Below are 14,687 nucleotides of genomic sequence, written 5' to 3'. Positions count from 1 at the left end.
CTTAACATACATATCTTACTTGATCACATTAATCTAACAGATCAAGAAAATAAAAGCATAAGTAGGCTTTCGTTATTCCCACACCCATCAAAATCTGCCATGAGCCTATTCAGAATAGAGTATCCTCCACTCATTTCGAACCTCTTAAATCAAATAGAAGTCCTAGCCCAAAACTAGTAAGTAAACTAAGTTCTCATTGTGCCATTTAGGAATTGTTAAAATTCTAAACAAGTAATTAAATTTTAACTTAAATTTGAAGTAAAGGGGCATCTAGAACAAAGTAATGTTCAATGTTGCACTTGCCAATATGGAATTTCCTTGAACAACAATAGCTCCAAGTGTTCTTCAAAGCTTGAACTTTTTCTAAATTATGAGTATATCAATTTGTGTAATTGAAGACAGCAGATCTTAAACAAAGGCAATGTTGCATGTTAAAACAGTATTATAGAGGAGATTCTAGAAATCGTTTGGCCTAACTCATTGTCTCAAAAAAGAAAAAAAAAAAAAAGGTAGCTTTTGGAGTTGTATTACCCTTGTAATTTTTTTTTTATAGAAATTTTTCCCCAAAGAAATGTGTGACTAAAAGATACTAGAGTTCTTTATGAATTTAAATCCTTGTTTGATAGCTGACCATTGTTTTACTGTTTTTTAAATGGGAAATTTTTCTTTTTCCCAGATATTTTTGGATTTAAGGAAATCTAGTGTACCTTCATTAATTCTTTTTCTTATACATGAAATTAGTAATTAAGCTATTTTAGACTTTCTCTTAGGGTTAAACAATCCCAATTACTTTGGTTTAACTTAAAAAATGTAAATTTCTAGTACATTTTGTCACCTTCTAATTTTCTCAAAATCTTTCTGAAAATATATAATGAAAACTATATACAAACTCTTGTAAGAACCATCTAAAATAAGATATACAGGAAGAATGTTCTTGGATCCTGTAGCAAATCACAATTTAATAACATAATTAACTACCACCCTCTATTCTCCTCACCCTCTCACAATACTTAAATATTTTACTAGTAGGATAATACGGTGATTGCATATTTTTGTCTTCTAGCTGCTACTTGCTAATATTAACTAATCCTGTATGATAAATACAATAAAGAATGAGGTTAAATGTTCTTGTATTTTCTTTAGTGAGAGCTAAATTAAGCTTAAAGAGAGAAATTTGTAGCTTTGTTACTCTACCCTTAATTAGTGATAAATCTTTCTTGTCTGAATTAATTTTACTGATGACGTCATAATCTCTAAATAAAACCTATCTAAACTAATCATCAAGAAAAGCAGAGTAGCTGTATAATCGTCTAAAAACTTTGCTTTGTAATGGATATTGCCTGAAGAAACTGAGTGTTCTATCAGCTCAAAACGACTTACAGGCATAATTTTTTTTTTTAGTAAGTTTGATTACAGCTCTCTTTTATGTCTAGAACATAGGCTAAAATAACATTTCAGTGAAATAATTTTTAAAAATTTTAGTGAAACAATTATATGCTGACGATAGTTATAAAAATGTACTTGAGACACAAATTAATGCTTATGTTATTTTGAATTTGTAATTTAAAGTAAATTGTAATGATAAAAATGGACGATGTTTTCTGAATTTTATTATACGGTAGTGTACTAAGTCATTTACAGGGATTAGTTTACTTAAGTTTTGAAAGAACCCACTGAGATGAAGAACTGTTATTATCTCCATCTTACAGTTGAGGAAACTGAATGCTTTCCAAATCACACTGTGATAGAACTTGAATTTAAACAGACTGTTTCCCAAGACTGTGCTCTTAATGACTGTACTACAGCTTATGTAATTAGTTCATTAATAACTCTTTCTTTAACATCCCTTAGGTAAACACATGTATCTTTAATTAATTTACAGCTTTAAAATAAATTTCAGTTGGTATTGTAAAGTACCAACTAAAATTAGTTGATGAGTAATAACTTTAGAGAACACTTTGAGAGACATGATGCTTTAATTTAAAAAAACTAGAAATTAATATATCTATATTCACAGATTTACACTAAAACATGACCTTTACATTATCAGGGTTTAAGAGTGTCATCTGGAAAACTGAGAGGTTAATATTAGAAATTTTTTAGTTCTAAATGGTATAAGTATGTGATTCTAATAGGGTGCAGGTTTTCTGTATAAAATTTTTTTTCTGTACAAGTATCTTTTTAGTACTACTTTAACTAAATTTTTATGAGTCATGTCAAAGACAGAAAGGTATTATTAGTAAATTCAACCTCAAAATGATTGTTAATTGAACAAGATTCTGTGCATGTATACATTTGTACCCACTGTGTATGTGTGTGTATACATTTAAATTAGGCTTTGGATAATTAGAATAAATATTTCATAGGAGAATTTTAAATACAATATATGTTATAAAATTTGGAAAAAATTTTTTAATTAAATTTTATATTGTCATACTTGATGCGGTACATAAACTAAGCTTTTTGTTGTTAAAGTAGAAATACCAAGTTTACAACAGTTCTTTATTTTTTATAACAATATTTTATAAGGTTTTGATGGGCAATCTGAGAAGTGAAATTAATTTAGAAAATTAATATTATGGTCAAAGTGTGACATAAATATATAACAAAGCACGGATTTGGTCTAGTAATACATGTTACATTTGATTAGTCCAATTTTTGCTTTGTCTAGTTGTTAAACAAATATTAGTTGTAAAATGAGAGAAAATATAAACAGGTAAATAAGCAAAATCACTGAAAAAAAAAACTTGTGAAAAGAGATCATAGTTATTTTGCCTGTAAAGAAATAATTAGTTATGAAAATAAAAACATGGAATACTTTCTAGGTAGAATTTGATAATTATTAACACCTTTACATATTTTAATGGACGTTTAAAATCTTCACCTCATGCTGGGGGCAGTACAATGTGCTTGTAGTCCCAGCTACTTGGGCGGCTGAAGCAGGAGGATCATTTGAGGCCAGTAATTTGAGTCAGTAGCACGTGATATTCATGCCTGTGAATAGCCACCACAGTGCAGCCTGGGCAACATTGCAAGATCCCATATGTAAAAGTAAAATAAATAAAAATTTTAAACAACCCTCTTTTCAATTACCAAATTTTATTTTTCTTCTTGTGTTTTTAAAGGATTGTTTGATGGTAGGTCTACACACTTGTGGTGATCTGGCTCCAAATACTTTGAGAATATTTACCTCCAAGTCTGAAATCAAGGGAGTTTGCAGTGTGGGTTGTTGCTACCACCTCTTATCTGAAGAATTTGAAAACCAGCATAAAGGTACACGTTCCCTATGTATCACAATTTGTATTCATTTGAGCATAATGACTGTTTTCTATTTCTCCCCATTTTTTCATCATTACCGTGATTTAGATCAACATTTAAGATAACATCTGACTTTCTTGCACTTTTAGTGTTACAGTGTTATTGAAATTTAATGCATCACCACCTGTATATTTGTTATAGTTTATCTGGTCATAAAATGGGCTTAATGAGTGCTGAAGCCTTTGAAAATATTTGAAAATTTTTTGTGATACATATTTTAGAGAACTTCTGTTTCAAAATATTTGTGAAGTATACATTTACTGAGATAGTAAAACTGAGTTATTTTGCTATGAATATTGAATTTCAAAGTTTGCTTTTGTTTCCAAAGCCTTTTTCATTTCTGAAGGAATACTGATATTTAAAAAAGAAAAAGTTCTTTACTCTGTTTTGAAGAGTCAGCATACCAAAATTTTAGAAAACTGTAAAACTGTGTGATTGCATTAAAATAATAGTGGTCAAACTATGCTACTTGTACTTAGAAGGTACCTGATGAGCAAAGTATGGAGTAGGTTTGCAAGATTTGAAGCACCCCATGTATTCATTCAGAGCAGCTCCTGAAATACCTCTGTTTGCTCCATTTTGCACGTTAAATCTTTCCATAAGATTTTGTAAGGTATGATTTCAAAACTGCTGGTTCAGATTAGATGGCTATTTAGTATACTAATATTAGCAGTTCGTTTTTATGTTAGTTTGATGGTATCTTTATCTGTGTCCTAGCTAAGAGTTTTAGATCGGGAATTTTTAGGTTACCAACTTTTGTGCGCATTAAAATGGTATTGGTTGATCTTTTCTTCGTTTTAAAACCCAGATTAATGTATTTTAATTATTTCTTATTTAGTCATGCCCAGCAGGTAAACATTGTAATTGTTTAATTTTATTGAAATGTGACAAGGTGAAACAGAAGCCATGTTTAGAATTGGCAAAAATTTTTATGAAATAGAGTTAATCAAATTATAATTATTTTATGTCAGTGTTTTGAAATTTTTATTTTAGGAAAAGTATGAAATAGTGAAATTATGAATATATAGAGATAGAATGAAAGAAAGCAAATTGGCAAAAATTTAGCACTAGTTTAATTTAGATGGAGAGTATATGATTGTCAGGCTATTATTACCAACTCATTTTTTTCTAATTTTCAAGACCAAAAATTAGGGTAAAAAATAAACTTAAAAATAGAAAAAAAAAAAAACTATTCTTACTAAACTATATGCCTATGTATTTACATTATGTTATAGAATTTTTATGTATCTTTTCTGAAATAAATGAAAAAATACTTTAATGCAATCACAGTTCTACAGCTTTTTAAATATTACATGTATAATATTTTCCTTAATTGGCAATAGGGTAAGATTTATGTAGGTAAGTGCTTACTTTTGGGGTTTATTATTTGGTTGTTAGTTCAAGAGTTTCCTGTTCTGTAGGTACAATGAAATTCAATTAATAAATGGCTCAATTTGGGGACAGGTGTAGACACTTGGTGTGTCATTAAATTAGAGACACTAATCCCAGCAATTTGGGAGGCCGAGGCAGGCAGACCACTTGAGGTCAGGAGTTCAAGACCGGCCTGGCCAACATGGTGAAACTCCATTTCTACTAAAAATACAAAAACATTAGCTGGCCGTGGTGGTGGGTGCCTGTAATCACAGCTACCCTGGAGGCTGAGGCAGGAGAATCTCTTTAACCCAGGAGGCAGAGGTTGCAGTGAGCCGAGATGGAGCCATTGCACTACAGCCTGGGCAACAAGAGCAAAACTCCATCTCAAAAAGAAAAAAAAAAAAAAAAAAAAATTAGAGTCACTATCCTTACCCTACATTTTAAGATCTTTAATTTCAGTTGCCTGCTTCCTTCTTTCACTTCATCATCATTGCCCCCAAGGATGCCTTCCCATTCCAAGGGGCCTCCCTCTGCTCTTCACACAGTACTTTTTTAAGACTCTCATCTCTGGTCTGGACCTTAGCAGCCATCGCTCTGTACTGTGAAGTCTCAGGATTTTCCCACCAAAGATGGATCCTGTCTTTTTTGGCAGCATACTCTACTCTCTCTCACACTCTTTTCTGCACAGTTGCACCTTACTCTTTCTCCGGAGTGATCCCCGGAGCTCATTCCGCTGGTTTAGGGGAGTGTCTTTCCTAACATATTTAAATTAAAATTTGTTGTGTTGCCGTAGATTGTGAGCAATTTTATCTCTCTTTTGTCTGCTTTTTGTAAAATACGTAAATAGATTCAGATTTAGGTGACTTTGATTATTTTTTGGTAACCAGAAGGTGTCATTAGTGCCTTTTTTATCTAATGTTTCATTCTTCAATCTCGTACTTAAAAAAAGTAGCAGAAGTTACTTGCCAGGATTGAAAAAAGAAATTTAGTTACTCCTTGCTCATCCATTTTAAATCGTTTTTCCAGTACTTTTTCTAATAGATTGTTGCTTTAAACTGTTAGCAAATATTCATTGGTCATGTATTCTAATTAAAATGAATTTGAATAGGGCATGTTAGAGAGGGCTTTGAAAAACCTAAAGGAAGACAGAAGCAAGATTGTGTATCCACATATTGTCATTGCCATTTCTTTCCTGCAAATAAAAAATTGGTAGATTGATTAGTCTTGAGAGGCACAGATTCCATTCACTTTTGTATCTTCAGTACTAAGCACATTCACTCAAACATGATTGAATAGATGAATGTTTGTGTAATGTGTGTTAAAATCAAGTAACTAGGAATAGAAAAAAAAATCACTGCTTTCCTGCCTTGGCAGCTGAGTTTTACACACCTCAGAGAGTATGTGATTGCACTGAACAAACATTTATTGAGCAACTACTATTTTTCAAGGCACTGTACTTGGTACTTTATGTAAAATAATGGGAAATGGGGGAGAGGCTCATAAAAAGTCAACAGTTATGGAAAGAGATAGGAAAAATAGATGACAAGCAGAGTTCAGTTCAATATCATCAGTGCCAACTGTGTTCCACTCTGTGCTTAGGGGTAGAGATACAAAAATGAGACATCATCTTCACCCTTAAATAATTTCTTTAAAAAGCCCTCAATCCTAGGAACCAGATAATCCTTATTAGTAATTTTTTAAAAACATTCTTTTTTTGTAAAAACCATTTAGAATAGAAAATTCAAAATTACATAGGAAAAGAAAATACAAAGTAAGTCCCCATACGTATGTTGTTTTTTCATGTATCTTTCCAGAAAAGAAAAAAAAATTACATATACACATTTTATATTCTTATATATTGTGGGCAAACAAATGTATAAACTGTTCATCACCTCTTTTCACATAATGTATTTTTGATAGTCTTTCTATATCAGCACAGAGAATGTTGCTTTAGTCTTTTTCATTTTGCAAGGTATTTAATATATTGTATTTTATTTATTCAGTACTAAATAGTTAATACTTGCTTAAGGCAGTGGTATTCTTCTTTTAATAAACCAAAATTTAGTGAACTGTTGAGCAGTTCAATGTAGAGTTTAGAGAACGTAAAATATGGCACTAATGTTCATCTTTATTTTCTTTATCATCAAACATTAGTTTCAAAATAGTATAATAGCTGCCATAAGACAACTACTGTATTACATCTGTTATCTTACAGCAGAGTAGCATGTAACTCTGTCTGTGAGGGGTTGAGGGTATGTTCCCGTGTAGTGACACCCACTGTGTCTTGAAAGATTCAGTAGAAGTTAATCAGACAAGGAAGTAAGAAGGGTATTGCAGGCAGAATAAACAAAGGCATGCAGTGATAGATGTTTAAAATCAAGTTTTTTTTCCTCTTTGACTTCATGGTCACTCTTTCTCATTGTAATTGTCTTTCCCACGTCTTATTCTTGTTCACGTCTTTCATAGAAGCAATTATAATAATAATCCTAATGTCCATTTCAGTCAGTAAAAAGGCATGATTTTTATTGACCTCCTTTCACATTTAAGATTGCTCCCTAATCTATTTTCCCAAAATCTCTTCTTGATCTCTTAGTTTCTTTCTTTAGTACTTGGTCATTCATAAAATCATCTTTGAGTTTTCTAAGAAAATTAGTTGAAGAGAATACCTCCACATTTTTGCACACTAGAAATGGAAGCCTCTCAGTTAACAGATTCTCAAGCATTAGTCTTGTATCCTGCCTGGGTAAAGGCAGTTTTGTCTTCTCTTCTGAAGTTGCTGTTGTTCACTGTGGGTTTGCAGGACATTTAGGCCACAGGAATTAAATAAGAAAAAGTGTTGGAAAGGTTTGTGAGAACTGTGACCAGCAGCTATAAACTCTGAATTTCCCACTCTATAGGGATAGTAAACTGGAAAGGCCTTCCTGTCAAAAATATCTTACCCATCAAGAATCATTGATATGATAAGGCAAACAATGCTAGGCTTCAGTAGGGAAAGCTAATAGTAATATCTTAATGTTACTTAATTTCCTGATGCATACTTGAATGAATAGATGATTGGGAGTTTTGCTTGTCGGGAAAGCAAAGAATAAGCAGGAGGAAACAGGACTGAGTGATATGATGAAATGGGTGGGGATGTATGCAATGTGAGTACCCTCAAATACTTTGGAGGTCAAGAAAACAGTTGGAAAGCCAAGAGATAAGAGAAAAATGTGGAAAAAAAAGTGATAGGAATAATGAAAGTAAACTTGGTTTATATTACAGTTTTGCCTAGCCCTGGACTGAAACACTTTCTCATCTCAAAAACCAGATGGCAAAGGTAACATACTCCCTTTTCTCTTTCCAACACTCCATCTCCATTTTTCTCACTGTATCTTTGCTGTAGTAAAACAGAGAAGATGTGAACTATCCCATGAAATTTTTATAACAGTATTTCTCAATTCTAGCTGCCTTGCTGAGTCGAATTTGACACTTGTAGTGTATAGATGCCTAGACCTGCCTCTTAACATCTGAATAATAATCTCTAGGCATAGGACTTGAATATAACTATGATTAAGAAGTTCTATAGGTAATTCTGATGAACAGCATGGTTGAAAACAAGGTATGTATTATGATTATATAAGAAGACATGAAGAATTCTACAGGATGACTTACAGATATATGTTCAGTATTATGTATAGTTATTGTTCTTCTATGCAGAGACTTAGATGGGTCCTAGTCAAGTGCCAGTTTGCAAATTCATATGACAGGTTAAACTCAAAAGGGCCTAGGAGTGTGTATCAAAGTCCAAAATGCAGAGAGCTGAAGTAACTAGACCAAAACAAAATCCTTGAAGTATAGAGCTCAGAGTAAAAACCTGGGGAAAACAAACAACAGATGCAAGAGGGCAGGAAACTGGGTCATAAATAGGGAATGAAGTTAAGTGGTTAGAAGCTAGACAAATTCAAGGAGAAAAATCTAGAACAAGCAAAGTATGTTTGGGATAATTATTATGGGTATCCCTAGATTTTTGATAGCTTACCTTTATCAATGAACAGATGTGACTCTGTGTGTGTGTGTGTGTGTATGAAGGCAGACAATGACAGAGTTTGTTCTGGGCTATTTAGCAGATACTGTTTTGATAGATGGAATATGGACATAGCCTTATTTTGTTTATACAATATATACTATGGAGTCCTACTATTCCATACTAAAATACAAATCTACCACTATATAGTTTGATCATTATGCTAAAATATCTGACTTACAGAGAAAGGGGTTTATGTGCACAAAGTTAGCATATTTCCTGTAATATATCAAGCACTGGGTTCCATGGAGTTACATCTCTGAATGGTTAAATATGTCATGTGTCCTTCTTTTAATATTTTACACACCTTCACCCTCACTTTATTTGCACAGCTGTTTTTAAGTTTGAATTGGGGCAGTGTTGCCCTTTGGGATGTAAATTTGAGTTATTAATAGTCTAATATAATACAGTAGAAAATTCTGGTATGTACATTGCTACTTTTTATGATGATATTTACTATGTAAACAATATGTGTTTTCCATGAGTGTGTTTACCCAATACAATGTGGTAGACCATAGAGGTAGTTTGTCATGAATGTCAGTTTTCAAAAATACCACAAAGCTCTATGAGCCATTGTGAATACTGAATTTATACCATATGTTTTAAAACTACTTTTAAATATTTTTACATTATAAGCCAGTCGTCCCTAGGAGAATAAGAAATACCAGAAACGTTTTTATTTCAGTCCTTATAGAGTATCTGTTTGGTCAAGCTTGACTAATGTTTCAGTATTTTGAATATTGATTATTATAATAATTAATTTGAAGTGTTTACATTAGTTCTTCTTCTAGAAGTTGTAGAGAGAACTTTTTTGGGTAAATATCAAGATAACTTGGTTGTTTTCCTGATAAAGATACAAACAGAGGAAGCACTACTAGTTACCAATTCAGATCTACGCATTTTTTCTTCTTTGCTAACTGAACTATGATTTTGTTAAGGAATCATCAGTTGCTACTGGGAGCAACCCTTTCCAGGGCACAAATCTGTGACTGATCTGCTCCTTCCCTGCCTCCTCCCAGCCTAGTACCAGGGCGTCTTCTAGTATTGTTAGTGCACTCCACATTTGCACAGTCAAATATCAGTAGTGTAACCCTCGAAAGCCTGCAGGCTTAGCTTCATGTTTACCCCCAGCCTTAATATGATATGGGTTAATGAGGTGATTCTCCCATAGATTCCTCCATTTACTTTAAAAAAACAAAACAAAACAAAACAAAAACACAGTAGCGGGTCACAAATCATCTTTTAATGGTGTCTTTTAATCTGATGCTGCCATTTCTGTATCAAACAAATTTGTCAAAGGTGCATGATACCTATCCTAGTATAGACTGTTTCTCAAGTTGTATCATCTCTAGGAATTGTGAGGGAGGAGGCTACATATCTACATATGTAGATAATTATCTTTACTGTTGTTGAGGTTTAAAAATTGTTCCTTTGCTTTAAATTTAGAGGTACTTCATCTGAAAAGGTTTCTAGAGGTTGAAGAAAAACGTGTTGAGCACATTGTTTGAATATATAACATACTGTTTAAATAAGCTTATCTTACATTTCCAGATTTCTCAAATATTCTATATATGATACTAAAACTGCTAACATAACATTAACCAGTTAATATCAGCACTAAATCATGTATTATATCATAGAGAAATGTATGACTAATGTCTTAGTCCCGTTAATGGCAATGAATTAATCCTATCATTGCAACAGTGCAAACAATTGCTGTCTTTTCAGTAAAGATCTGATAATATTTTCTATCTCATACAATATGTATTTTCTTAAACAAGGCTGTTTACTGCTGTGGGCTTTTAATGCTGGAAGTTTGGAGGATATTGAGGAATAAAGCATCATTTCTCTTTTCAAAACAGCATGAATTTGACTTCCATTTCCAGCAGTGTGAGAGATGAGATTTTTCTGAGGGTTCCTCCTGCCACAGTTCAGCTAGATACTGGCTAAATTAGAACATGTATTTTTTTAGGCATTGCTGAGTCCACAAAAAATAAGGGAAATCTCTATGGATCAAGAAAAATTACAAACAAAATGTTTAAAAGGAGAGAATGGGCAGAGGGAGGAAGAGGAGTTGAGACGAAAGGAGGGAACTATGAGCCATAAAGTGATAGTGTTGTTCTGAGATAAACGCTGGTCTCATTGACATCTAAAGACTAATAATGGTCCCCAACTAATGGGGAAGCTGATCCTGAAATATCCATACTAAGCCACACCCTTGACTGAGACAAAGCAGTCTTCAGTCTATCTCATGCATAAGCAAATTCAAATCCTTTTAGGGAACTACTTCTTAAATTCAGGCTCTTGAAATTTCAACAGATTAAAATCTATTAAATATGAGCTAAAATCTTAGAAAATCCCAACTAAATCCTAAGATACATGTGGCTAGATATCTTGGCTGACCCTCCTATTATATTCAACTAAAAATCCTGAATACAATTGATTTTTCCTAGAAGCATTGAAATGATGGATATATATATCCAGTCAATATACAGAAGAGTGCTGAAGTCCTCAAAGATAATGGAAACACTGAAGTTCCTGAGGATATTTGTGTGCCATAGCAAACTTGAGCTTTAATAATTTCATGATTTGAAACCACAAAGGTGGGAACAAAAATAAGGGTACCAGTAGTAGGAAGAGAGTAAATTTGAAAAATTCAAGAAGCATTTAAGATTGTTTAAAGGAGATAAAGGAAAAGGGATTATCAAGGATCATTATCAGGTCTCTGTTTTGAGCAGCTGAGTGAGTGACAGAACGACGTGTATGATAGGAAACGCTAAGGAGGAACCAAGTGTTGGGGCAAAGGTGGAACATGTTTCTTTAATGTTTTTCTTTCATTCCTAGCATTTGCCATAAAATGGAGTATATAGCAAGCAGTCAATAAAGGAATAACTTATGAAATAAAATTATAAATGGTTAAAAAAAAAAAAGCGCTGATTCAGCACTGGTCAAACCTAAAGAAGAAACAAAGGTATTTGATGAGACATCTCCAGAATAATTATATTTTAAATTAATTCTTTTCAATTACTCTCTTTTGGCCTTTCTATAAATCATTAGTATTTTGTCAATAATCCGGAGATTAAGGCATGGATCTTTTTTTAGCAACTCCTAATTTAAACCATGAAACTAAAATGAAGACTTTGAAATTATGAGAACATAAGAGCCAATTTAGTAACAACAACATTGGGCCATAAATATCAATAAATATTCAACATAGAATATGCTGAAATTTAGGAGATATTCAGCAAACTAAGTATGCATCCACTGCCCACTTTGCTAGATACCGAGGCTATCTAAATGAAACATTTTAAAGTAATATCTAATGTAATAAATAGGGTTTTTTTTTTTTACCGATAAGACAATTGTAATATAGTTTGATAGGTACTGTATTAGAGTTATGTATAAGTTACATGCCAAGCATAGAGAGAGTGATTTCTAGATGTCCAAGGGAGTGCAGAAACACTGCATAGAAGAAAACATGCTTTGACTGACTAGCATTCTCCTCTGTCTCTCTAATATTGTGACCTGGATGAATCAGTTAGCTTTTGTGGATCATCTGTAAATTAGTGAAGCAAGAGAGGGGTTAAATTAGACGATCTGTCCCTTCTGGCTCTAATGATATCATTCTATTACTTGAATGTAGCTTTCCAAAACATGCATATTATTTAAATTTAACATTATTTGTATTTATCAAGACATTTATTTTTAGTATCTTTTTTTCTTAATTATATTGCATTTGCATAAATAAATACTTTCCTGCTACTAGTCTGCATTTGGATGATAATAAGACATTTTTGAAAATTTTACTTTTACATTTATACCTGTATAATAATGGCCATAAATGTTGTTTCTCCCAGTTTTATATGTTTGGGTTTTAAGAAGTAAAACTAGCAATAATTTATAGCAAATGTATATATATTTATTTTCTTAACTATATTGATATTAATAGTGTATTAGTTTGTTCAGTAATTCAGTGAGGAACTATCAGGATCTATCTCAGCTTGAATTAAGTTTCTGGTGTGACTAGTGTAGGTATTGTTCTTTGCAACCATATAGCAGATGAGTAGACTTTACTACCAGCCTTGTAGATTCAGCTGTTTATAAGCTTTTGTTACAATATCACATTACTCCTCACTGTTCAGCTGGACCTATGTCTCAGAAACATTCTTGCCAATTAATATGGGATGAATACAGAGATTTCTAGATGTACTTGGCATTCTGTGCACAATTGCCTCACTCTGACAGCTGTATATGATCTTCCGTCAGCTGTATGTTTTCTAGAATACTGGCACTGATTTTATTTTTGCCATGGGGCATCTTCTTGCTGCCTATAAGTAGTTAGAAATGGAACTTTAATATATTTTGCTTATTTCTTTCTTTAATTTGCACCTCGTTATTTTTTGTGATTAATAGAAAGTGGTTTTTGAAGCTCAGGCAGATTGGATTTATTCAGCATAAAAAAGTTCTCCTTGTGTTCATGGTAAGTAAAAGAAGCCAAGAAAGTGTTTAAATCCAAAATAGAAATTGCGTATGTCCACTTAAAAGAAGTAGTAAAGTGGAATAGTTTATACTTTGTATATAAAGTAATATGAAAGCAAAGTTGACAGAAATTCTTGTCAGAGAGTTGACAGTCAAATTAATATAAAACAAGTTTTACAAAAACTAGATTACAGTCTCCTCATTTTATATATGAATCTAGATTTTGATGCTGTAGAGCAAATAACCTTGAAAAATATTTTGCTGTAATGTTCTCATTTCTTTTTCCTGGGGTAAATAAATTACCAGAAAGTTGTCTAAATTTTCTTCATTATCATCCATCTGACACAATGTGTGAAATTTTTATTGGTATGAAGTTACAACATCATCTGTAATATTAGTATAAAAATTATCTGAGGTGTTCCATATGTGTCTCATTATAAATTATTTTATCAAGTATAGAGTTTTACAGCAGAGGGAACCTGCCATACACAATGAGAAACTCCACTGGGAAGCTGCTATCACAGTGTTTGCCAAACCAGCACAATGTTTTCTCTCAGCACCTGGGTTTTGCCATTGTATAGTCTTGCATAAAAATACCAGGACAGTTGTATCTGGACTGATTCATTAATAATAAATGTTTTAATGCAGATATGATGCCTTTAAAGTAATATACATGTCTTTTAAAACTCAGTGTTTATTTTCTTTTTTATATACATCACACTTTATATACATATACCTCGAGATTACATTTCCGGCCTGCATTTTTAACCAAAGGATAAGTGAAATACTGGTACATTGATCATATAATGGAATTAACAGTGGAGATGAGAAGTAGAAAAAAAGGATATTGTAAATCGGGTTATGTATACCTGGTGTATTAGGCAGGGTGCTCATACACACACATGTAATTAGATTTATTAAGAATGGGCTGACACAATTATGGAGGCTGACAAGTTCCACGATATGCTCTCTACAGGCTGGAGACCCAGGAAAGCCAGTGGTGTACATTCCTATATGAGACTAAACTCCTGAGAATCAGGAATGCCGATGGTGTAAGTCCCAGTCCAAAAGCAAGAGAAGACAGATGTCTCAGCTTGTGCAGTGAGGTAGTGAGGGAGAGAATTCAGCCTTTCCCTAACTTTTTGCCCTACTCAGACTCTCAATGGGTTTGATGATACCCACCCATATTAGGGAGGGCAGTCTGCTTTATTCAGACCACCAATTCAAACACTCATTTCTTCCCAAAACTCCCTTATGGGCCATCCAGAAATAATGTTTAACCAGATATCTGGGCATCCCATGGCTCAATCAAGTTGACACATGAAATTAGCCCTCACACTCGGCGTGGCCCAGTAGGAAACAAATCAGAGATAATAAATTTAATCATTTTATTGTAATCGTTACCATTTTACTATTACCAACTCTCTCCATTTGTATTTTCTGGGAAACAAAA

At 32.8% G+C, this 14,687-nt stretch overlaps 1 protein-coding gene across 2 annotated transcripts in view; it reads left to right on the top strand.

The window, feature by feature from the left end:
• Positions 1-14,687, top strand: part of METTL25 (methyltransferase like 25) — a 113,829-nt gene that overhangs the window by 42,962 nt on the left and 56,180 nt on the right. For both annotated transcript variants that reach the window (XM_011988662.1, XM_011988663.1), the window contains exon 5: positions 3,126-3,273. In XM_011988662.1, coding sequence (XP_011844052.1) covers positions 3,126-3,273 — 148 coding nt within the window. The remainder of the gene's footprint in view (positions 1-3,125; positions 3,274-14,687) is intronic.

This window comes from Mandrillus leucophaeus, unplaced genomic scaffold (assembly GCF_000951045.1).
Source record: "Mandrillus leucophaeus isolate KB7577 unplaced genomic scaffold, Mleu.le_1.0 Scaffold334, whole genome shotgun sequence".
NCBI classification, from domain to species: domain Eukaryota; kingdom Metazoa; phylum Chordata; class Mammalia; order Primates; family Cercopithecidae; genus Mandrillus; species Mandrillus leucophaeus.
This window is presented reverse-complemented; position numbering and strand designations above follow the sequence as displayed.